General features: G+C 38.6%; 1 protein-coding gene across 2 annotated transcripts in view; it reads right to left on the bottom strand.

The window, feature by feature from the left end:
- Positions 1-22,204, bottom strand: part of LOC122658173 (adenylosuccinate lyase-like) — a 45,834-nt gene extending 23,630 nt beyond the window's left edge. For both annotated transcript variants that reach the window (XM_043853084.1, XM_043853082.1), the window contains exons 1-5: positions 21,982-22,204; positions 21,695-21,844; positions 11,866-12,081; positions 11,510-11,692; positions 5,747-5,968 (exon numbers count right to left, since the gene is read on the bottom strand). In XM_043853084.1, the coding sequence (XP_043709019.1) occupies positions 5,747-5,968; positions 11,510-11,692; positions 11,866-12,081; positions 21,695-21,844; positions 21,982-22,182 (972 nt within the window). In that variant the 5' untranslated portion in view covers positions 22,183-22,204. The remainder of the gene's footprint in view (positions 1-5,746; positions 5,969-11,509; positions 11,693-11,865; positions 12,082-21,694; positions 21,845-21,981) is intronic.
- Between the last annotated feature and the right edge of the window lie 4,791 nt (positions 22,205-26,995).

Here is a 26,995-nt window from a genome sequence, read left to right as displayed (position 1 = left end):
GACAAGTACCAACTCCATTCAGTGGTGCAAAAACTGAACAAGAAGGGCAGCAGCAAACCAGGCCATCAAACTAGACCAAGAATGGACTAATATGTGTTATTTTGAGTGTCCAATGGGTTGTATGACCATGGGCTTTATATTTTTGGGTTTACTTTTATAATGGGTCAATTCTATAAGCACAAATATTAGTGATTTAAGTCATATACAGGATTAAGTAGTTATTTTCTGTTTCTTAATCATTAAGCATATTAGGTTTCAATATTTTGAGTTTCTATTTTCAGTTAGAAAGTAGACTTTCCATTTCATGTACTAGCAATTTGGAGTCTTAGCCGACCCCATTTAGTTGGGATAAAGCTATGTTGTTGTTGTAGCAATACTAGAGTCTTAGTTTTTAATTTCTAATGTTTCTAGAAAAGATATCTTAGAATAAGAGTAGTTTCTATTTTCGAAGTTTCCAATCTTGTAATGGTTGCTTGTTATTTAATAAAGAGAATGGCTGGACAAAGGCCATGATTTGATTTTGAAAAAAATGAGAGAAAGCTTGGCTTTGAAACCTGTGAGATGCAGCTGCTGTGAGAGGTAGCTAGGGTGCGAGGCCCTTGAGGAGATAGGTGGGGGACCTTCTCTACGGTAGGGTGAAATACCTACATATCCTTTTCTACTCTTCTACCATTTTCTTTCTTCTTCTTTCATTCACTGTTTCAGTTCTTCTCCATCTGCAATTCTGTTTCTTTCTATTGGTAAGTTTAGTCATCTGTTAGTTTCTATTTCCGACAAAACTTGCTCACCTCTGCATTCTGTTGATTCCCCCGAGTTTCAGGTCTCTGTTTTAATCAAGTCTTCGAGCTACTGACCTGTGCATGCTGATACAGGACCATAGAACTCAGTTGCTTTTCCCAGACTCTTTCTAATGTAGTTCTATATTGATAGAAGACCAACTAGAAGCCAATAACCAGGATCTGTTCCTGAATGGGTAATTCAGCTAGGTCAAATATGTGAAAATTGTAAAATTAGGGTAGGGTTTGATGGGACCTAGGGTTAGATGTTAGGGTTAAGATAGGAGAGTACGGATTATATGGGAGAGAAAAGATGCTGAAAGTTATAGTTAAATCAGATGACTAAATCTTAAGTTATTGAGGAATCCTAGTAGAAATAGGATTGAGGGGTAAAAGGGTAATTTCAGACAATCGGCTGGGTGGATGATAATAAATTTGGACCTACTCTCGCTTACGGTTTGAGGAGGATTCGATCAAAATTTCAGCAGGTTCTAACGGTTAGATTTGGCTGGGCAGAATTCTTGAGAAAATTACCTTGCATGTAACCTTCAAGAAGGGAGGAAGAATAATTGCAGAATTTCAATTTCAGACTTACTTCTTGTTTGAAAATATCTAGAACCTTGCAGAGAATTTCCAACAACTGAATATGTTTCTTCAAGAGATCAGCTAGGGCAGAACTGGAACTTGAATGGAGATCGATGGAATGGGATCAGTAAGGGAATGGCTATCTTAGCCTGGGCATCTTACCCAACCTATCTCAGGATTTCACAAAGGCTAAAGCCAATATTTCATTAATCAAATTCATGTACAATGCTGGCCCCCTAACAAACTTAGACTCAAAAATAGACCTAGACACTAAAAAGGAAAGGCCCAACTCTATGCTTAACTAATAAGGTAACCTAAATTGACTAAGAAAGTGACAATAAAGAAAACAAACTCAAAATAGGACTCTTACTAAGGCCTGGTTTGGTATGATTTCTATTTCAATTTTGGATTGATTTCTTGAAATAGTCAACAAATAGATTTTTGGTCAAAAAATTGAAATTGTTTTGGTTGTATCAATATGAAACATTTCAAGAATAAAAAATCCATTTGATAGTTCAAATTCTAAGAATAGTTCTCTATATTTCTTTGGGAAGGATGGTGGTGGTGACGGTGGTGGCAGGGTAGAGGTGATGTGGAAGTAGTGGGGGTGGCGATGGCAATGGTGGTGGTGGCGGCGACAGTGGTGGTGATGGCAGGGTAGTGGTGGTGGTGGTGGTAGCTGGGTTGTGGTGGTGGTGGTGGTGGTAGCGGGGTAGTACGTGGTGGTGGTGGTAACAGGGTAGTAGCGGTGATGGTGGCGGTGGCAATGGTGGGAGTGGGGTGGTGATGGTGAGACCATTAGGAGAAGAAGGGTGGTGTTTTATTTTTAACATGAAATTACTACTTTGCCCATGAAATTAACCATGTGTTTATTCAAGAGCACGAGTGCTAAATCAAATGAAATAGAAATTCTAAAACAGCTCCTCAGCTATTTCAGAATTTCTCTTCAACTGGAATTCTATTTCACTGAAATAAGGTGCAAAAATCAAACCAAACAATTTCAGAAATAGAAATCACCCCCTGAAACTGAAATAGAAATCATACCAAATCAGGCCTTAGTTTAGGTAAATGTTTATCCAAAGACTGACACTTATTTATGCCTAATATCATTTAAGTAAATGAAATATTTCATTTACTTAAGATATTATTCATAAATAAGCAAATACCCCCCTATTTGAATCCAATAAAAATAGTTAAAAAATCAAATTCCAAAAGGAAAAAAAGTCAACCCCCCAGTTCAAGAACAAAAACTGGATTTTCGACGGTATGTGCAATTTTCAACTTTCTAATGCTGGGGTTTTTCTCAAATCTAAAAATTTAATGAATCTTATTATGGTAAAACATTGCTAAAAACCAAAAGTGCGGTAAAATATTCATTTGTTTTGATGTCCAAAAAACTATTTTCATTCAGAGCGATTTTGACAGCATTCGCGCACACCAAATTAAGTTTGACCGATACATAACTCCTTCAATATAAATCAGATTTAAGCAATCTTGGACTTGTTGGAAAGCTCTGATTTATATTGAAGGAGTTATGTACCGGTCAAACTTAATTCAGTGTGCGCGAATGCTGTCAAAATCGCTCTGAATGAAAATAGTTTTTTGGACATCAACACAAATGAATATTTTACCGCACTTTTGGTTTTTAGCAATGTTTTACCATAATAAGATTTATGGAATTTTTAGATTTGAGAAAAACCCCAGCAATAGAAAGTTGAAAATTACACCTACCGCTGAAAATCCAGTTTTTGTTCTTGAATTGGGGGGTTGACTTTTTTCCTTTTGGAATTTTATTTTTTAACTATTTTTATTGGATTCAAATAGGGGGGTATTTGTTTATTTATGAATAATATCTTAAGTAAATAAAATACAAATACAAAAGCATTTACTTAAATGATATTAGGCATAAATAAGTGTGTTTGTCCTGTGTCTGTCCTCGTTTCTAGCATAAGTAAGTGTCTGTCAACTCCTATTTGGACTTTGTTTTTGCAAAATCTGATAGTGCAATTGTGTTTAAATGGCCTAAAATAGGCTGAATACCAAGTTTCAGACCCAAACTAGGTCTAAAACCCACCGAGATGAGGCTTCGAGTCGAGAAAAAAAAAAATTGCACCAACTCGGAGAGATCTCGGCTTGACTCGGTTTTTCAAGGGTCCGAGTTGGCACCGAGACCCGAGTTTTCAAACCTTGTCACTACCCTGCCACCACCGTCACCACCACCACCATCGCTACTACCCCGCCGCCACCACCACCATCCTTCCCAAAGAAATATAGAGAATCTTTTCTCAGAATTTGAACTATCAAATGGATTTTTTTTTTATTCTTGAAATATTTCATATTGATACAACCAAAACAATTTCAATTTTTTGACCAAAAATCTATTTGTTGACTATTTCAAGAAATCAATCCAAAATTGAAATAGAAATCATACCAAATCAGGCCTAAGGAAGTAAATACCTTTTCCCTATTTTCTAATTTCTACCCATTTTTTAGGCCCATTAACTTGGCCAATTACAAAATAAATCCATGGGATCAAAAGCCCAACACCTACATAACCCAACCCAAAGCTTATTTTCAATAAAATAAGCCCTCTAAATGACTTATTTACATCACTTTCCCAATTAGTAACTTCTATTTACTGGCTTTCTAATCTGGTTCTGAAGGTTAACTAGTGGGGTTTCTAGTTCTGCTAATAACTAAGACTAATAATCACTGATCATGTTCTGTTTCCTGACTTTCTAATTCTGGGCAATTCTGTGACAGACCAATAATTCCACATCCAGCTGTTGGATATTGATCAAACTTTGAGATTTTGTTTGGCATATCCCCTGGTACATTCAACCAGAATTCTGTCCCCATCCAATTACCCTGTTGTGCGTTACAGAACATACCTTCAGTCTGGTTTATGTCTTGCCCTGTAATCCTGGTTACCCTTGGTTTTCCTAATCACTAGCAATAGGTGATTAGGATCTCATTAGACAGAATGCAAGAAACTGGACTTAGATCTTTGTTTTAAGATGTTTAATCTCTTAAATATCACCTACATATCTCATCATGGAAGAAGGGACACTTTTCTAATGTCATTCATTGTGAAAGGGGGGCCATCTCAATCAGCTTATAAGATTGACCAGGTGATGCAGATCACAAGTCCATATCTACCCGCAGGAACAAGCCCCAAAACCAGCCCAGCAAGGTTGTGGATTCGACTGCTGTGAGAAGCAGCCTGGTCTGATGATGTGGCAAGTTTTTGTTGGTTCGATGGAGCATCATCACCTAAGGCAGCCCAAGCCCAAAGTGAAGCATGAAGTTGTTAAAAGACCAAAACACTGCTTATGCATTGTTCACGTGAACAGTGTCACAGCCCATATTTTCCTTGTGTGGAGATAATTCTTTGAAGATCTTGTGGACCCATCAAGTGGAGAAAGATTCTATCCTAAAGCTGCCATAGTTCAGTTTCTATTTTCAGTTTTAAAAAGTATATTAGGTAGTTTCTAATTTTAGGTTGTTTCTATTTTTGTTTCCTTGCGCGTTTAGAAGGCTGAACTATAAGGCCTAGTAGTTTCTTATTTTAGTTACCTTCTATTTTAGTTACGATTTAGTAGTTTCTATTTTCCTAAGTTACTAATTTAGATTAGTTTCTATTTTGGAAAGGTTCTACTTTATTGTAAGCTTGCCTAAGCTATTAATAGGCATCACATTATAATGAAAAAACAGAATTGAAGAATAGAATTTGTGGCCAAGCTTGCCATCGGTAATGGGAGAAATTCCACGTTTCAACAGCTGGGATAGCTGTGGGTGAGAAGCCCATTCCCCCCTACCCCCTTCTTCTTCTATCTTCTCTTCTTCCCTACCCCTGCTCGATCCCTACTGTTCTTTTCACTGTATCAATCCTGCTGCAATCGATCTCCCGCTGGTTTCACTGGGTAGAAGTCGACTCTTGCATTACCAGGTGAATTGTTCCAAGGTAGACTACCATTCTCTAACGATGCAAATACTCTTGTATGCAGCAATAAACAAGGTAAGCAACAGCTATCAGTTCATAGGTCTATTATACACAAAAAAAAAAAAGGGCGTACCCAATGCACAAGGCTCCTGCCACTGGGGAGGGTCATAATGTACGCAGCCTTATCCCTGCTTCGCGGAGAGGTTTTTTCCAGAGACTCGAACCCGTGACTACTTGATCACAATGGAGCAATCTTGCCGTTGCACCAAAGTCTACCCTCTTGTCTATGATACACAAGTTTGTATATATAATCATCCTCCAACACAATATGATGAGGACGGGGGTTATGTCTAATATGTTAATGGTATGAAAATATCGAAGTTGGGATCATGAAATCAAATCAATAGATTTAATCAAAAAGGCAAAAATATGGCAAGTTTACCTGAGTAACATAAGGATTGAAACTCAATCCCAAAGACTTGACAAATTCCTCTGCAATTCTAGGCCAGTTAATATCAGGATACGCAACAAGATGCGCATTGTAATTCCCAACTGCACCAGCGAACTTTCCCAGCAATCCAACTTGAGAAATCTCCTTCCTTTCTGTACTTAATCTGACAGCAAATATTGCCATTTCCTTTCCCAGAGTGGTAGGAGAAGCAGGCTACAGAGAAAGATAAACATGATAAATGAAACAAATATATTGGAAAACCAATTCACTCACAAAACTAGACGATAATAACAACAGCAACAATAGTACTAGTAAAAATAAATAAATAAACAAAGAAACAATAACAGCAACTCAAAAATCACATCAAGGTGGTTGGATCAAACAGAATGTTGAGATCAATCAAACTCCATATGGTAACAGAAGAACCAAATGGATCAACACTGTTCCAATAAAAAATTTGGTTGCATATTCCTTCAAATGTACGGCAAGCATGGGGAAATGTCCTCCATCCAAAATAGAAAAAGCAGAAAGGGGGAGGTCTCCAAAATATTTCTATATAATCACATATACTTGATGTTTAAATCCTGAAGAATATGGTGTCAATCAACATGTGAATACAATATCCTGATTGCATTCACTTTCTTACAACCTGAATCCCCATTTCCTATTCTTGCTTAAGACAATTAGGAATAAATTAGGATAAAGAGTAAAGTTGCATAATGGGCAGCGGCTTATTCCCTTTAAAGACATCCCTATCGTCCTTTTGTGTCTTGAATAGTCTCGCGTATTATCTCATCAAATCCGTTATTTGAGGAGGCATTGAATCTGCAGCAACCCCCTCTGCTGGTAATGTGGACTAATCCCAAATCAGGAAAATCCAGTGGGAGATTAGCCCAAACAGGATCATGACATAGGAATAAGAACCAGAAACATAAAAAAGTTATTAAGTTCAGCAAACTGAATCAGAACAGCAAGAAACTTAAGTTGATGGATTATTCCACCAAGGAGAAATGGCCTGCAAAGTTTGACGATAATCTGACGGTTAGATGTTGAGATCTGGAGTAAATTATCCCACAGCAACTACGAAACTAGGAAGCAAGGACAAACTAAAATTTCGATTAGGATAGGTTCCACCAAAGCCGGCAAAGAAAATCCACTTTTCACTAAGGAATCCCCCTTAGTACACCCAGAATCCACCAGGTAACACCACTGAATCCCCAGAGATATGGTCTGAATCCACAGAAACAAAATTCAAAAACTCAAACATTTTTATTTCTTAAAATCAATGTTACATGCACTTATAGCTACTCCAAAAGCCTAACGGACTAAAGAGAGAGCTTCCATCATTTAACCAATAGGAATAAGAGCTCCCATCATCTAACCAATACCAAAGATCCAAACTAACATATTACAGTAACAACCAATAGGAAAAGAGAGAAAATAACTTCTAGAAGACCCAAAACTAACTAATAAATCATGTATTCCTACCTCCTAATATTTTAGGCCCAATACATATGTAACCCAACCCAATGCTTATTTCCACTAAAATAAGCCCATTTTTCTGATTTATCTGCATCAGCTGGGTCAGATGAAACTGAACTCCGACGAAAATTCCTAGGGGAACCCAGGACCCTCAGCAATTGCTAGAGATGCAAGGGGATAATTTTTGAAGTCTTTGTGGATTTGATAGTAGAGAATGATTTCATCAAAGTGGAAACCTAATCCTTTAAGATCGGGTTGGATATGGAATCTACATTTGGTAATTCCAAGACAATGGTAGCTGCAAATGTCATCAAATGGATTAAACATTGATGTGACTGGCCTTGGTAATTCCATCTCATGTCTTTCTGTCCTCTTTTTACTAGGGCGTCCCCCGGTAAGCGACGCGCCGTGCCGACGCCCGAATATGGTGATAAGTAGAGTTGGTAGATGTTACGAGGAGACAAAGGATAAATATCGCTTGTATCCAAGAGACAAGATGGAAGGTAACAAAACTAAGGTGTTGGATAACTTCAAACTTTGGTATACGGGAGACCATAGTAATAGAAGCGGAGTGAGCATAATTGTGGATAAAGATCTCAAGAATGATGTAGTAGAGGTCAAAAGACTAGGACACAGGATTATATCCATCAAACTGGTTTGGAGAAAGAGGTTGTCAATGTTGTTTGCACTTACGCACCCCAAGTAGGATTGGATGAAAGTAGTAAAAGCGTCAATTTTGGGAACACTTGGATGATCTATTGCAAGGTTTTGGCCAAGAAAGAATCGATCATTTTTTAAGGTGACCTGAATGAACATGTGGGAGGGATTGTAGACGTTATGAAGGTGTATATGGTGGTTACGGAGCTGGGGATAGGAACGAGGACGGGACCTCAATCCTAGACTTTGCAATAGCTTATGATCTTGCCATTGTGAACACTTCCTTTGAAAAAGAAGAGGAACACTTAGTTACCTATAAAAGTAGGAATCATACCAGCCAAATAGACTTCTTCCTAACAAGAAAGGCAGATAGAATGAGGTGTAAGGCTGTAAGGTTATCGCTAGGGAGAGCCTAACCACCCACCATAGACTGGTGGTCCGGAATATGTGCCTCAATGTATAGGAAGGTAGGAGGAGGGGACCTATCTATCCTAAGATAAAGTAGTGGAGATTAAAAGGAGAATTCCCAAGGACATTTATTGATAATGTGGTCAAACAAGGAAAGTGGGACTTTGAGGAATATGATGCCGAACGAGATGATGACTTGTATTAAGAGGGTTGCCTAAGATGTGCTAGGGGAAGTGAAGGGTAATTGTCAGACCACTAGAGAGACTTGGTGGTGGAGCAAGAAAGAGTGTTTTAATATATGGCAAAGGACTAAAGAAACAGAGGATAAAAAGAGGTATTATGATGCTAGGAAGATTGTAGGGACTGGGGATGGCTAGTGCGAAGAAATATGAGGATCTCTATATCAATCTAAACACAAAAGAAGGGGGGAGAATATATATATATATATATATATATATATCAAACTCAGCCTTATCCCAACTTAATGGGGTCGGTTACATGGATCCAAATAAAACAAAGTATGGAAAACAGAGTTCTAACCAACAAAAAAGGGGGAAAGGGCAAATGAAAGATGAGCAATAAATAGAAAAATGGACGATGAAAAATGAAAGATAGTAAGAGGAGAGAGGCATAGCTCAGCCCGTCAGGAGAATCTCAGCTAAATGGGGTCTGCGACATAGATCCTTGACCTCCAATAGGCTCTGTCTAAGGTCATACTTTTAACAAGCCCTAGCCTATGCACGTGCTTCCTCACCATTTCTCCTATGGTCATTTTAGGTCTGCCCCTAGTTCTTTTAGCTCCTTCAACCGGAATCATATCACTCCTGCTTACTGGGGCGTCACTAGGCCTCCGTTGAATACGATCATACCACCTTAAACGACTATATATAGCAAAGATGAAAGAAAGGAAGAGTAGAGATTTCAACCAGGTAAGGTATATCAAGGGTGATGATGGAAGAGTGTTGGCAAGAGATGAGAACAATGTGAAGAGATTGGATGAGTATATTTGTAACCTACTAAATGGAGATAGGTCGAGAAGAAATAATTAGGATGATTACATTATTCAACAAGATACCACACGTCATAGATATATACGAAAGGTTAGTGTGCGAAAGGTTAGTGTGCGAAAGTTTAAGAAGCCTTAAGAAAGATGAAAGTAGGCAAACACCAGGCCCAGATGAGATTCCAATAGAAAAGTGGAAAACCCTTGGAAATTGTCGAGTATATTGGTTAACCAATCTGTTTAATAGGATTATGAACACAAGGAAGATGCCAGATGAATGGAGGAGAAGCATTGTAGTCTCGATTTACAAAAATAAAGGTGATATCCAAAGCTGCAATACTATGGAAGCATAAAGCTTATGAGCCACACTATAAAAATTTTGGGACAAGATTATTGAAGCCTGTTTGAGAAGAGAGACACATATCTCGGTGAACCAAAATTTAGTTTTATGCCAGGTAGATCCATGATAGAAGCTATCTATTTATTTAGGAGGCTCATGGAAAGATATAGAGATAGCAGGAAGGATCTCCATATGGTCTTTATTGACCTAGAAAAAGCCTGTGACCAAGTCCCTAGAGATTTAATTCAGCATGTTCTAGTAAAGAGAGAGGTGTCGAATAAATATGTGGATATAATAAAAGAAATGTATGAGGCCGCGGTAACTAGTATTAGATTTGCGGGAGGTCAGGGCAAGGAATTCCCAATTACAATTGAATTACATCAGGATTCAGCCTTAAGCCCTTATCTTTTCGCGCTTACCATAGATGACCTAACCAAGAGCATTCAAGATAAGGTCCTGTAGCATATGCTCTTCACCGATGATATCGTATTGGTGGATGAGACAAAAGCAAGGATTAACTCTAAGTTATAGCTTTGGAGATTAACCTTGGAAACAAGTGGCTTTACGATTAGTAGAACGAAGACAGAGTATATGTTGTGTAATTTTAGTCATACTATGATGGATACCGACAAGGTGTGAATTGCGGAAACAGAGATACCGCAAAGTGACTATTTTAAATATCTAGGGTCAATCATAAATAAAGAAAGTGACATAGAAGAAGATGTTTCACACAGAACTAAAGTGAGATGGATGAAGTGGAGAGGTGCATTCGGAGTGTTGTGCGACCAACGTATTCCTTTAAAGCTCAAAGGAAAGTTCTATAGGACTGTTGTACGACCAGCTATGATGTATGGGGCAGAATGTTGGGCAGTTAAGAGGTATCTTATTGAGAAACTTTGTGTAGCAGAGATGAGGATGTTAAGATGAATGTGCGGAAAAACTAGGGAGTATAAAGTAAGGAATGATCGCATTAGAGCTGACTTGGTAGTTGCCCCGATCAATGACAAGCTCCGAGAGAGTCGTTTAAGGTGGTATGGTCATGTCCAACGGAGGCCTAGGGACACCCCAGTAAAAAGGAGAGATATGATTCCGTTTGAAGGAGCTAAAAGAGCTAATGGCAAGCCTAAAATGACCATAGCAGAAGTTGTGAGGAAGGACATGCATAATAGTATAGGTCTTGTTCCAAGTATGACCTCGGATAGAGTCTATTGGAGGGCAAGGATCCATGTAGCAGATCCTATTCAGTTGAGATTCTCATGACTTGCTGGGCTGTGCCTTTTCCTCTTGCTTTCCTCTTTCATCTTCCATCTTTCATTTTTCCTTTATTTCCCATATTTCACTAGTCATTTTTCATTTTTATTCTCTTTACCTCTTTTCCCATCTCTTCGTTCTTTATACCCTACCTTGTTTTGTTGTTGTGACTAGCCTTGGGGAGTTACTCATTTAATTAAACAAGAAATTCACTAGGCATCTTTTGTAAATGTTTCAGTGGATGCCGAGAGAAAGCAACAACTTAGCTGATGAGCTTTCTAAACAAGGCAAAGTCTCTTTCATGAGAGTTCAGCCTTATTGCATATTCACAACTTTTTTTTTTGAAAAAAAAAAGGGCGTACCCAGTGCATGAGGCTCCCACCACTGCAGGGTCTAGGATAATGTACACGGAAAAAGAACAAAGCAAAAAAGGCCGTACCCAAGCACAACCTTCAGAAAAGAACAAAGCAATACATGCCAATACATTTGTTGGTAACAGCTGATTTTATGCATTGAGTGAAATAGTTCAATATGACAGCCATAAAAAACCAATTGATAGAAGATAAGAATAAACGAAATATCTTCTCATGCAAAAAAAAAATAGCTCAAATACCTGCCCATGAGTTCGAGAAAGCATAGAAATATGGGCATTCTCCTTTGCCATGACGCATATTGCTTCAATCAATTCACCCATGACAGGAAGCAACACTTTATTAAGAGTCTCTTTAAGCATCAATGCATGGGCCAAGTTGTTGATATCTTCGGATGTACAAGAGAAGTGGATAAATTCAATTACCTACTGAGAGGCAATATCATAATTTGATTACCATAAACTTTAAATAACTGAATAAATCAACCCACAAAGGGCAACTCGAAATGGAAATACACATTAGTAGGAGTCCAATTTAGTTCAACCCGAAAGCGGAAAGATACTTCAGAAGCTCACGAAACTGATGTACAAAAACTAACCTTTGCAATCTCTGGATGGGATTGGCACTTCTGTTTCAAGAAGTATTCTACTGCCTTAACATCATGGTTAGTCCTTCTCTCAATCTCCTTGATAGATAATGCATCATTCATACTAAGTCCCTTAATTAATCCCTTCAAATAAGTTTGAGCTTCCTCAGTGAAGCTTGGAACCTCTGTGACTTCTGGAATTTGTGAAAGTTTAATCAACCAATTGATCTATAAGAGAATAAATCCAAGTTAATTTGAATCTAAATAACTTCCCAGAATATGATGAATGTAACTCACAAGAATACAACTTACCACATACAATATTACATGGATGATATCATTTTTAAAGAGAAAAAAAAAGGCAAATGTGGACAACATTCCACAAAGCCTAGTTAAAAAGTAAAACTAGAAAAACCAAAAATATAAAAACTAGCATAATTAGAAAACAAAATATCAAAGTCTCAATGATGCAATTAAGATTGTCCAACTAGACCTCATGAGTCTTTATTTTGGCCCATGGATGGGTTCTATGGACCTTGGGCTTATATTTATGGATTTCTTGAAGTAAAGGGCATCTTCTATAAGGCCATATTTGGGGTCTTAATTTTGTACATAGGGTTAAGTATATAAATAAGATTGTGTGGGTCCCATGTGCAGTTAAGTTGGTTAGTTTAGTCTAGAAAAAGTCCTTTTTGGTTAAGTATTTTATGTCTTATTGTTAGTTATTAGTTTATGTCATTCAGAGTCTTTTATAGCAAGTATTTGGTCAATTTCAGTTAGTTTTTGATTAGGTAACTCAAAAGGATAGCTGTATATTTGGTTTAGGAGTCCTGCAGTCATTTTATTTATTTATTTATTTATTCACCCAAAAAAAAGAGTCATTTTATTTGGTCTTCATAAATAGGGTTGTAATCCTACATGAGCAGTGAAGAGAAATATTGGAGAGAGCTCGAGCTAAAATCAGAGGATCTTAGCTCTAACCCTTAACCGTTGATGTAGTCACACCCTTAAATTATTTATTTCACAAAAGGGAAAAGGCTGGGCACACCGCCGGTGTACCGTAAGCTAGCGCCTTCTGTGTCTATCTCTCTTTCCCCCTTTGTAATGACCCCCTTACCCTTCTTATATGATTCTCCGTCCCATGCCCCATTTTGGTGCCGCCCACTAGCTTACCACACCCAGGCAGTGCTCCTAAGGTTTAAAGTATTGGTATCGGGTATGATATCGGTCGGGCAATTTTAAGAGACGTATCATATCATATCATATCGGAGATACGTAACGATCAGTGGAGAAACGCATGAAAATGATCAAAATACACATGAATATACATTTTTTGACACAAAAAACAATATAAACAAGCAATATATGTCATATACCATCTATCAGCTTTATCGACCGTATCGTATTGTATCAACATGTATTGATCGATACATATTGATACAGTCGACACATTGCTTTTAAAAAAAATAGATACATATCAGTATGTATCGTATCAACACCGATCGATACCCAGACGTATCGGCCGATACGGTACAATACGCACTGATACTTTAAACCCTATCCCTCTCCCTTCACAAAATCACCTTTAAGAGGCAGTTCTTAAACTTTTTTAGCCTTTCATACTTATACTTCCTTAAAAAAAGGGAAGTTTCGATTAATTAGAGATCCCAGGCGACCTTAAAAATTTTAGTTATAAATCGATAAAATAATAAATAATAAAATACCAAAAAAATTATACTAGAGAACATAAAAACATAAAAAGAATGACGTAGATTGAGATTGTTTTTGTCAAAGAGATTCATTTTTTATAGTATCCCATGTTAGAATAGAATATGGGGTATTTGCCTAATCAAAAGCTAATGTTTATCTTAAAAACGTTAACAAGAGAATATACAAACCAAAAAGAATGATGTATTCAAAATCTTACGTACATTTAAAAAAAAAAAAAAAACTATTAAAAGTGGTGTGAGCATATATACAAATATGATTTTGCCTATTTTACTAGGGCAATAATTTGAGTTCAATTGGATTTCCAGTTTAATAAGATTTACTTTTCATATTCTAAAATGCTTAACTTGAAAGTGTTCGAGCTATTTTAGGACCCATTAACCACCTTGAAAAAATCGCTTTTTGTTAATTATTGTAACACGGTATAGTGGGGTTTCTGTAACGAAGGATAATACCAACCAGAATCTGAAGAATAAGAAAACAGAGAGAGATGGGGAGGGAACTGGTTCAGAGATAGAATCAGTGTGTATTCTATCCCTGACCTCCACTGGATATCAGGTCAATTCTGTCTTCCTATGGATTCTATTTCAGTTTCTATCTTCTGTTTTAAGTTAACCGACTGCAGCCCAGTTCCTTCTGTTCCCTTTGTTAGAATAAGTAGTTCTACCTGATAGGGGTAGTTTTGTCCTCTTTTATATTTGTTCTCCCTTAGCATATTCTTATCTGGGTATTCCTAATATGAATAGGCAAGGGTAGCTTTCCTAATTCTAGTACGATTATTGTAACTTCTTTATTATAAATAAAGGAGCTAGGTGATCCATATTGCTCACTCAAGCATTCAGTTCCAAGGCTGTTTAAATGGTATCAAAGCCAACTCTGATCTAGAAGAGCAGCTTTCTCCTTTTTTTAGGTTTTTTGTTCTCCACCCTTCTTGGTTTCTGGTTTTCTTCTTCTCTATCACTCTCGGTCTCTCTCTCTCATCCAGGGCAGCAACTATGAGGTGATCTAATGAACATTTAGCTGCTGCCCTCAATGTCACCTCATTGAAGATCAAATATCCTTGGTGTGAATCAGAATCTGCCACAGGTTTCCTCCAACCTTGGGGATCAAGCTGCTACTTCAACTCAAGCTTGATTTCTGCCTTTTTTGGAGATTGATTCCTGCCATTATTGGTCTACACCCTTCCCTGATTGAAGACTGCAGATTTAAATCAACATAAATTCAGATTTAACCCTGCGATTTCTCTCATTCAAGGTTTTTTTCCTAAATTTTCATAAATTTAGGGTTTTTTATTGGCTTATTAGAAGGAGCTAATTTTTGGAGGACATCTTCCCTACCACTAGGGGGAAACTCGACCTCAGTTTCAGCCTATTCTGACAGCTGAAAATTCTGCAATCTCCAAACCCAAGATTCTACTCGATTCTGACATCCGCCCTACTAGGGTTTTTTATTTATTCATCAGAATTTGCTGATTTTTTGAGGACTTATTCCACACTACCTGCAGAAAATTCGATCCAAGTTTGAGCCTATTCTAACGGTTCAATTTGTGGGAATTTCAAAACCCGTGTCTTCTACACTTTCAACATCATGTCTGATCTTACTTAAGCTGACTCAGATGGATCTGCTCGTCCAGAGTACCTTCCTTTTGCTTCTCCCACTAAACTAGATGGGACTAATTATTTGATGTGGTCAAGGTCTACTTACCTTACTATTGCTGGCCGTGGCTACACAGGACACCTTATAGGCAGCCTTCCCAAACCTGTTGAAGAAGGACCTGCTGATGCAGATTCATCACCAAATAGGGCTTGTTTCATTGGGAATAAATCTAGGGTTGGGTTACATACATGTTGGGCCTTTGATCCCATGGGTTTCTAATATAATAGGCCACTTTTATGGGCCTAAAATATGGGTATATAGGTTGCATACGGGATTAACCCAATACTTAGTTTATTTTTATGTTTTTTAATTGAACCGGTTCAAATTGGTTGCATCCAATTGGTTCAATTTAAGTGATCATGTGACTTGGTTAAGTGGTCATGTGATGTAAGTTGGGCTGGATTAGGACTCTATAAGTCCAGCCATGTTTTGAGTCTATTTCCTTTAGTATTCTAGTTTCCTAGCCAATTTAAGTTACCTAATAGGTTAGGGATAGGGTTAGGCCATTCCTTTTAGTGTCTAAGTCTATTTTTGAATCTTCTATATAAGTTTGTAAGTGAGGCCAGCATTAGATACGAATTTGATTCATAAAAATTAGCTTTATGCCTGCTGCCATTGCTACTGCTCTTTGTGAGTGTATATCCTTGTGGATCTCAAGGTGGTGAAGGGTACGTGGACTCCTGCGACTCCTTGCATTGTGAAGATCGGGAGGTTCTCTCAAGTCATCAAGCTGCTGCCATTGTCCTGCAATACAGTGAGTTTGAACCTTTTTTCTTATTTTAAACCTTCTTCTATCATCCTTCATCTTCCCTTAGACCTAATCCACAATCCCCTTCCATCCATCAAACCCTCATCTCCATTAAACCTGCAACTCCTACTTCAACTAGGACTCCCTTATAACTACAGATCTGGCCATCAATTTCGAACCATACTTCCAGCCTATATCCCCCACACCTCTCCCTACACTCGACCTTAAACCCAGTCCATAATCCCCCCTATATCCCCTCCATTCCTCCACTCCATTAAACCCAAAACCTGTAACTCAATTCTGTCCAGAATTGCAGAATTTTAAAACCTTCCCAAATCCAATTATTTTTATCCCATAATAACCCCCTAGACCTGCATATTAAAGCTATATAAGACCCATGCCCAAATTCCCATCCTAAACCCTAGAATTAACCTAAATCCTAGTGTTGTCCATTCGAACCAGCAACCCCTTTTGCGATTGATCTTGTTGTCTGGCTCCTAGTAGGTCTCCTACCTGCCTAGGACTACATTACCTGCCTTGACTCGGTGGTTATCTAATGACTCTATGGTAATGTCATATCTTATATCTTCTATGCATTCTTCCATTGCACCCGGTTATCTTCTCCTGGACACTGCTGCCCAGATATGGAAGGCCGCAAAGGATAGCTATTCCGAGGTTGGGAATGATGCTCAGGTATATGAGTTAAGAAAAAAAATTCATGACACTAAATAGAATGAGTTGACTATCTCTCAGTACTATGCTGAACTTCGCAAGTGCTGGCAAGAACTTGATCATTACTCTGATTATCAGCCCACTACTGCGAATGACATTTCTGCGTACAAGAAGCATGTCGATAAAATTAGGGTTTATGACTTTTTGGGTGGCCTTAATGTTGAATACGATCCAATTAGGGTTTAGATTCTCAGCAAGGATCCCTTCCCTACACTGGAACGGTCCTATGCATTGGTTCATATTGAAGATCGATGACGTACAGCTATGCTTAATACTACACCTCCAGATCGATCAGCTCTACACACTGGACTGGTTCTACTACTCCTATTGCTGGAAATTCTAAGTCTGAAAAGGCAGCAGTCAAATGTGATCATTGGGGTAAGTTGTGGGCCTGTGGCACACTAAGGCCACATGTTGGAAGATACATGGAAAACCAGCCGACTTTGAAGCTAAGCACGCTGCTTAGAAATCGAAAAACAAAGCTAATCATACTGAGGCTATCACTACTACTCCTCCTACTGACACTGGACTATCCAAGGATGAACTTCAGGCTTTCCGTCGTATGTTACAGGCTTCCGCTACTTCTACTACATCGACTCTTGCCAGTTCTTCCAACCCTCCAGATTCAAATTTAGCCCACTCAGGTATTTCTTTTGCTGGTCATTGTGCATCGGTAATCTCTTCTCCCTAGATCATAGACTCTGGTGCCACTGATCATATGACTGGATCCTCCAGCCTATTTCATCGTTATTCTTCTACTTCTGGTAAAGATAAAGTCCGAGTGGCTAATGGTTCTCTCTCTTCTGTCTCTGGGAAAGGATCTATCAATTGCTCTACTTCTCTAAATTTATCATCTGTTTTACATATCCCTAAATTTACCACTAATCTTCTATCCATTAGTAGTCTTACCCGTGATTTAAATTGCAAAATAACTTTTTTCCCTTCACACAGTGTTTTTTAGGATCTGGCAACGGGGGCGACGATTAGATGTAAGATGCAAGGTGGATTGTGCCTGCTTGATAATGGGAGTCCTACTTCACCACCACCACTTCCTTCTCCTCTTCATCAAAGCTCATTAGTCTCTTCTGAACTTCAATAATGGCATAAAAGACTTGGTCATCCCCCTTTAGGCACATTGTCTTTTTTATTTCCGGCATTAGTTAAAGAGTGTAATATGGACGAATTTTTTTGTGAAGCCTATGTTTTGGCCAAACAACATCATTCCACTTATTCTATTTCTAATAAAAGAAGTTCTTCTCCTTTTAATCTTGTTCACTCTGATGTTTGGGGACCCAACCGAAAACCTTCCCTCAAAGGCCATCATTGGTTTGTTTCTTTTATTGATTATTATTCTAGGAGTACATAGGTTTATTTAATGCATAACAAAAGTGATGTCTTCTCTTGTTTTCAAAATTTTCATAAGATGGTTCAAACCCAATACAATGCCACTCTCAAGATATTGCGGAGTGACAATGGCAAAGAATATATGGATGGTCGGTTCCAACACTATCTTGTTGCCCATGGAATCCTCCATCAGACCAGTTGTGTCGATACTCCAGCCCAAAAATGGTGTGGTTGAAAGGAAAAACTGCCACCTCCTTAAGGTGTCTCGAGCTATATGTTTGCCCATTCTGTTCCTTCCCTATATTGGGGAGATGTTGTCCTTACTGCAGCCTATCTCATTAATAGGCTGCCTACCCGAGTCCTTGACTCACAAACCCCTGCTACTTTATTACAAGGATATTCCTCCTTTGTCGTTCCACCTAAAGTTTTTTATTGTGTCCGTTATGCTAAGGATATCAAATCCCCAGGGAAACTTGAACCCCGTGGCGTCCATTGTATTTTCTTGGGATATTCTCCATCCCATAAGGGTTATAAATGTTACCAGTTACCACCACCCACCCATCATACCTTGGTCAGTATGGACGTTATCTTTTATGAAGCTCTCTCATCCATCTATACCTCTTCAGGGGAGAATTTCAGGGAAGATGAGTTGGTTGAGCTTCCTGTACAGAACCAGCCGAATGTCTCCTATACAAAACCAACCGAATATTGACCCCACCCCTCTTGAGCCTTCTGCTCCCCCCCTCCCTCCTATTGAAGACAGAGAAGATTTTCCCCAGGGGGAGAACTTAGATGATGCTAAAAATCCTATGGCTGAAAATTCCCTTCAGGGGGAGTTGATTTCAGTCCAGCAAACCATTAGGGAATTTCAGAAGAAAATTAATGATTCTAATCCCAAACCTATCACAAGGGACATTCCAAAAACACGCAGATACCATCCACTGCAGCACCAATACCAATCAAGTTGCCGGCCCAGGAACCAAATCATTCTCCAGATAACATCTCTTCTCCTTCTTCTCCTGATTTACCTATTACTTATCGCAGACATCCTATTTCTCATGTAGTCTCTTATGATTCCCTTTCTCCATCCTTCCGTACGTTTGTCTCTTCTCTTTCTTCTGTTCGTATTCCCGAAAATTGGCAAGAAGCTTTTACAGATGGAAAGTGGAAGGCAGCAATGATGGAAGAAACGAAAGCCTTACAAAAGAATGATACATGGGAGCTTGTGGTTCTTCTTCTAGGAAAGAAACTAGTTGGATGTAAGTGGGTGTTTGTGGTGAAACAGAAGGTAGATGGCACTGTGGATCAATACAAAGTACAATTGGTGGCAAAGGGATTTACTCAGACTTATGGGATCGACTATCAGGAGACCGTTGCACCAGTTGCAAAGCTGAACACTGTCAAAGTACTACTAGCTTGTCCAGTAAATCTGGGATGGGAATTGCAGCAGTTAGATGTGAAGAATGCCTTCCTCCATAGAGAGCTTGAGGAGAAAGTGTATATGGATATTCCACCGGGTTTCTCATGTGATAAAACCAGCGGCAAAGTGTGTAAATTGAAGCGTGCTTTATACAGGCTGAAGCAATCACCCCTGCATGGTTTGGACGGTTTCACAAGGCTATTGTTTATGTGGGTTATAAGCAAAGTAATGCTGATCATACCTTGTTTATAAAAAGCAATGGTGAAAAAATAACCATTCACATAGTCTATGTGGATGACATTGTAGTCACCGGGAATGATAATAATGAGATCAGTAAATTGAAGACTTTCTTGGCCAAGAATTTGAAATAAAAAATCTGGGAAACCTAAAGTACTTTCTAGGGATAGAAGTTGTTCGATCTTCTAAGGGCATCGTTCTTTCTCAAAGGAAGTACATCCTAGATTTGCTGATTGAGACTGGAATGTTAGGATGTCATCCTTCCGATACACTTATGGAAGCTATTACACAGCTTAAAGAAAAGGAGGGTGGACCTGTTGACAAAGGTCCTTATCAGAGATTGGTCGGCAAACTTATTTATCTATCTCATACATGACCAGATATAGCCGTCGCTGTGAGTATGGGAAATCAGTTCATGCATGATCCTCATTCTTCTCACATGGATGTTGTTCTTCGAATTCTCCGTTACTTGAACTCAGCCCCGGAAAAAGGAATTCTTCCGTCTCTGAATGGCCATCTTCATATCGAAGCATATACTGATGCCTCTAATAGGAAGTCCATCTCTGGCTATTGCTCGTTTGTTGGTGGAAACCGTATTACATGGCGTAGTAAAAAGCAAAACGTAGTGGCAAGGTCTAGTGCCAAGGCAGAATTTCGTGCTATGGCACAGGGTATTTGTGAATTGCTATGGCTCAAAGGCTTATTGCAAGATCTTGGTGTTCCTGTCCGTCTTCCCCTGATGTTATATTGTGACAACAAGGCTGCCATTAGCATTGCTCACAATCCTGTTCAGCATGATCGTACAAAGCATGTGGCGGTTGATAGGCACTTTATCAAAGAGAAGTTGGAAGAAGGGTTGGTCTATGTTCCTTTTGTGCAGTCTGCAGACCAACTAGCTGATGTGTTCACTAAGAGATTAAGTGGGAAAGTTTTTCATCCTACTCTTGTCAAGTTGGGCATGTTTGATATTTATGCTCCAACTTGAGGGGAGTGTTAGAATAAGTAGTTCTACCCGATAGGGGTAGTTTTGTCCTCTTTTATATTTGTTCTCCCTTAGCCTATTCTTATTTGGGTATTCCTAATATGAATAGGCAAGGGTAGCTTTCCTAATTCTAGGATGATTATTGTAACTCTTTGATTATAAATAAAGGAGCTTGGTGATCCATATTGATCACTCAAGCATTCAGTTCTAAGGCTGTTTACACCCTTATGCTTTATTTTCTGCAGAGTTTCTATCCTGAGTTCTGTTTCTAATTTCTGATTTCAGTTACTGTTGATGCTTCTATTACTAATATACCTGCATGTCTGATTTTTCCAATACATCTATTCTAAGTGGCTATTTTTCTGAGATCAAATTCTGCTACTATAATCCAGTTCTTGAGTGTCCTAACCTCAGTAGGAACTTCTCATATCTCAGAATCTAACTTGAGGATTGATCTGAAATTTTAAGATTCTGTTCTCCCTAATTAAATAAGCCTTTGAACAGAATTTGAATTCTATATTGGACTTACTGAGCTTGTGATATTGGATTTTTCTTGAAACTGGAAATTTCTCTTAGTCTGAGATCCTGGCTTTCTACTGGTTTCTGAAACCTATCCATTAGGTGACCGAAACTGCATCACACAACTCTGTAACTGGATAAAAACAGTTGATCCAAAGCCCGCTACAAGCACTCAACGCGGATTCCCTTGCCAGAGAAATGGATCAAATCTGATGATGAAATAATAACATTTAAGAACAAAAAATGTATGTGAACTGGAAGTAAGCACTAATTCCTACGAGTGTCAAATGGCAAAAGTTGGCCGTGTACATTTAATTATCGGCAAAAGGTGATACAATGTTTTCCCTGCACAGGCATCCATACAAGTCACTAATCCTAATGGAGACAATGGGTTCAAAATTCAAATGCCACCACAGAAGAATAAATTTCCAAGAAGATTAGTAAAAACAACAGGAAGGTGAATTCAAAAACATACCTCAACTAGTACACGGAAGCGGATTAGACCAAATTCACTCATAAAGGGAGCTAAATCTTTGATTTTTCCCCAGTAACGACCATCCAAAGGAGATAAAGCCGTTAAACTGCAGAGGTCTAAATCACTGGAACATTCTACAGGCATCTTCCTCTGAAACATGAAAACTCAAAAATGAATTCATATTAACTTGAAATATTTTCTTCCAGGACAGACCAAAATGAGTTAAATTGAATGAAACTAGGAATTCAGCTTGTTTATACAGCATAAGAATTCTTCGAATAAATCACCTTCGCAATGGAGACACTGCTATTTTTTGTCGTGGCTCTGCAAGAGCAAATTCTGCAAGAAAAATCTTTGGACGTATGATATGACACATTCAGAGAAGGATGCGACTTTGAAAGTTCTCTCTGTCTGCAATGGCTTGACCTACTGGTGCAACCTGTTGGCTGAATGCTGTTCCAAACGCCTAGTGGCGCTCCTGACTCCATGGTTTAAACAAAAGAGTCCAGAGAAGCTGCCTTCAAAACTCAATATCATGAAGAGATTTGCAGCCCTTGTTTTTCAAAGGTAACAGATTTTATTGTGAAATCAAATAATAAAAAAGATACAACCCAAAAGAGGCTACACTGAGTGACGCAGGCAAATCACATCACCCCGCAGGTATGGGCCCAAATCCCAAGAAATCGAGGTAGGATTCGAAGGACAGATCTGATATAGACTTAAGTTTGAGAACTGATGATATAATAGAAGAATGTAAAATTTCAGATTTTAAACTATGGAACAAACATAAAGACAGATATGGGCAATCGATGGAGGAATAGATGGGTAAAATGGGGGTATCGATGGGAGGAGGAGAGAGAAATTAAAGGAATAAAGATGAGGAAATAAGATGGTGTCGAAGGGTGAGAAAAAATAGGACCTGATTCAGATCTCAAAAGAATAGATGGAAGAAGTAGAGGGAAAAAACAGGAAATATAAGGAAGGGAAGTTTACTTCTTATTTTTAGACCCAAAATTAAAAGGGTCCTTCTGTACGTCACTATGAAACGTGGTTTAAAGTATCGGTACGTATCATATCGTATCAGTCAATATGTATCAGTATCAGTCGGTACCGATACGTTTCCTTTTAAAAAAAAATGGAATGTCTCGGATTATATCGAAATGTATGGGCTGATACGGGTGATACGATATGATACGACCGATACGTATTGATACGTCCGATATGTATTGATACGTCCAGTAAAGGGTTATGTGGATGGTTTAATACGTATCGATCGATACGACTCGATACATACCGATACGTTATCGATACCATGATACATTCCATAAAAAAGCCATATTCACTCACAAACTAGATACAACTCCTATTCTAACAAAAAAATGAAGGAAAACTCTCAACCAAGAGACTAAAATCTTGCATTTAATCTTGGTTTTTCACACTTTTGGACTCAAAAATGAATCAAGGAGTGCTAAAACATCATCCAATACTCTTCATGGCTATAGACGATTACAACATTTAAGAAACATAATCTTTTATAACAATTTCAATTTAACGCACTTGTCTGGTTATACATTATTCTCCATAGTATTTATGCGTGATAAATGTTATATATTGTTTTTTTGTGTCCAAAAGTGTATTTCCATGTGTATTTGGACCATTTTCATGTATTCTGCACCGTTTGATAAGTATCTTTGATACGTTACGATATGATACGTCTCTTAAAATCGCCCAACCGATACAATTCCTGATACCGATACTTTAAACCTTACTATGAAGAGTGAAACAGTTCAGTTCTGATGCAATTTGAAAATCCAAATTAAGGATCTCAGACATGGTTCTGAATCTCGGATCGGATCGGCCGATATTGGCCAGATCAGATCAGTATTGGTCAAGGCCGATCCCGAGATTAGACCGATACAACAAGGTTTGACTGGATAATTCCTTGGATCGGCCGATCCGACTAAATATTTTTTTTATTTTGTTAAAGTTTTTAGGTTTTTTTTTTATTTTTTATATTATCTTGACCGATACCAACCAATATTGACCTATCCAATCCGGATAATATCGGCCGATCCGATCCTGAGATCAAAACATCCACCAACTTTGGCCGATACATGAACCGATCCATAAAAAAACGATTTTGGGGATGTTTTGACCGATCCTAACCAATTTGTACCGATCAGATCCCGATCTGGAAAGGTTTTGGCAATGACCGATACCGAGTCCGATACCTGGATTTTGAACCTTGATCTCAGATGCAAGTAGGCCCAATAATCAAATCTGTAATCATATCTGAGATAAATGCAGCAACTTCGTTATCAAGGGAAGAAATAAGAATGGTGGAAGGGGAGAGAAGAGAGATGAGATTGATCTTCTTGGGAGAAAGAAGAAAGAAGAAGAGAACATAAGAGAGGGGAAGAAATCAGATTTCGGACACCAATCCCGTATGCACTGCTCAACAGCACCAAAACTCTTTAAAAAAACTCATTCTTTATTCAAATCATCTCTCTTTGATGGAGGATGTATTACATATATATATATATAGACCTTCTAAAATTCCTAATTTGACTCACAAAAGGACTCCTAATCACTCTAATACACTCAATAAAGTAAATAAGGTCAAAACAAATTTCTATCTAGCAACTAAGTATCTTAATCAAACCCAAACACCCATTTTAACTACTAATCCCGTGCACTAACACTATCCCCACTTTATAGGCTTGTAAATTAGGCTCATTACTTCAATAAACCCAAAAATAAGAAACCTAAGTTCTAGAAAACTCAATCATGGCCAAAATAAAGTCTTCTGAGGCCCAATTGATCCAATTGAACAATCTTAACTGCACCAAGTTCACTATATTTTTCCCTACCTTCTTAAATCATTTTGGTGAAATGCAATGAAGGGTAAATTCTGTAAATTTACCTCTAATAGAATCTTGTAGGAAGAAATCAACAAGTCCCTTCCCTCATTTTGTCCCCTCTCCTCTTCCTCACTGGAAATTAAGTTTTGTTTAGTCCATATCAAATGCCTCTCTCTCTCTCTCTCTCTCTAGAGTATTTCTATGTTCAAAACATCTACAGAGGATGATTATTCGACTCAGGCAACCTCTACAATTCTAGTGGATTTTCCCAACCATAGAGGGCTGGTTTACATCACTCCCTGGTAATGGCATTGTTTCAGTACCCGTGAACTCTCTTTTTGTATTTCCAATATTATTAATGAGAACAGTATGCAGAAATTTTGTATGCACGAAAAATTAGAGCAGTAATGTTTTTTTGAAGGCCTTCAAAGATTTTATACTTCTTTGAGAAAGTTTTCAGTTTACAGTTGTGAGATTAACATATAAGTAGATTTTCGGTATTCAGACACAGTATAGAAGGGGATTCCTGGAATATCTAATATTGCATGTGGATACAATCCAAGGTAGGGATCCCAATTGAAAGTTGATTATACACATTCATTACAGGTTTAGTCACGCTGCAACTTGCGAAGAAGGAAGAACAGAGTTCTCAATTTGTCGGAGACAGTCAAAATTCTGGTAAAGAAAGAAAGAAGAGATGGAAGCAGTCGTAGAAGCCTAAAAATAGAAGAGACCAAGAGAAAGTGGGGTATTTTACGAGCCCCACTTCGATGCTTAAAGACGGAGAGACCAAGAGAGAGTGGGGGAGCAGGATGGCTTCCTGAACAGATGAGTGGCCGGCTGGACTTGCAGAGAACTCAGAATAAACAACTCCCCCCATTTGAAGCAATAAATCTGTTAAAATAGTCAAATAGTTAAAGATGGAGAGAGGTAGTGGGGGTTTACATGATGTCTGAATAGACTACAGCGGTGTATTCGTCGTTCGCCGGTGACCGGACTGTGGTGGATTCGTCAATCCATGGTCAAACTAGAGCTTTAGAAGAGAGGAGGAGAGGAGGAGAGGAGCGAGTAGGAGACAGAGGGGACTGATTTACAACTCTGGTGGATTTGGAGATTTTCATTTCAGTGTCTCATTAGATTTCTATTTCGAATTGGGGGAGGGAGGGAAAGGTCGAGGGGCACAGGTGTGAGAGGCAGAGGCCTGAGAGTTCACGGGGCAGAGGAAGGCAGTAGGGGGTGTGAGTGGGCTTTCTGGCCAGGTTGCTCACAGTAGAGAGGGAGCACAGTAGGTGGCGGGGAGGGGCTGCCGCAGGGGGGTGGGGGAGATACAATGGAGGAGTGGAGGGACAAAGCATGGAAGGGGGGTTGCTGCAGGATTTGAAGTGGACGAGTGAGAGTGAGAGTGAGAGAGAGAGACGGGGGGGAGTTGTAGAGGGCAAAGGGGAGCCAAGTGGAAAGGGACCATAGGGTTTGGTGCAATTTTTTAGTGTAAAATTATTGTTCTACCTTCACTATATTGAATAATATAAATGAAATCATGGGCAAAAAAGTCATAGTGAAGTGGATTGCTTCACTCTCCATCGTGTTGAGAAAGATAACACAAATTAAAAGACTACTCTAAACAGGGGAGCAGTTATTTTACGCCCAATCTTGCTAGTTCCAGGTGGTGATGCTGATTTATCATCAAACTGGGTTTTTTTTATTAGAAATAAGTCTACGATTGGGTTATATACATGTTGAGCCTTTGATCCCATGGATTTTCAATGTAAGATGTCACTTTTATGCGCCTAAACTATGAGTAATAAGGTTACATACAGGATTAGTTAGTAGATTTCCTTTTATTTGGTTAGTGATCATGTGACTTGGTTAAGAGACCATGTGACTATTTAATTATTATTTAAGTTGGACTGGATTAGGACTCTATATGTCCAGTCATGTTTTGAGTCTATTTCCTTTGTTATTTCACTTTCCTAGTCAGTTTAGGTTAACTAATAGGTTAAGGATTGGGTTAAGCCCTTCCTTTCTAATGTAGGAGTCTATTCATGAGTCTTTTATATAAGGTTGTAAGGGGGGTAAACATTGAACACGAATTTTGATTAATGAAAAGCTTTTTGCTGCTCTTCTTCTCCATTGAAGATTTTTGTCTTGTGTTTGATCAAGGCTAATGGGATTGGTGTTTAATCCAATCGAAATCTAACGGTGTGAAGCCCGGGTGGATCGTCAGTGTTTGATCTGATTGACACCTTGCGATAGGAAGCCCGGGTGGTCCGAATTGGTTATTTGTTTTCTCCATTGCTGTTACGTTCAAGTTCTATAGAGTGATTCTATGTCATCAAGCATTGTTCAAGTCTACAACATCATCCCACGTTTGATCCAATCTTTTCTTCATCCACAAGCCTAGAACTGAAAACCTGCAACTATTCTTCTTCCCTTCAAGAAG

The sequence above is a fragment of the Telopea speciosissima genome, chromosome 4 (assembly GCF_018873765.1).
Source record: "Telopea speciosissima isolate NSW1024214 ecotype Mountain lineage chromosome 4, Tspe_v1, whole genome shotgun sequence".
Lineage (NCBI taxonomy): Eukaryota > Viridiplantae > Streptophyta > Magnoliopsida > Proteales > Proteaceae > Telopea > Telopea speciosissima.
Note: the sequence above shows the minus strand (reverse complement) of the source record. Positions and strands in the feature narration are given on the sequence as shown.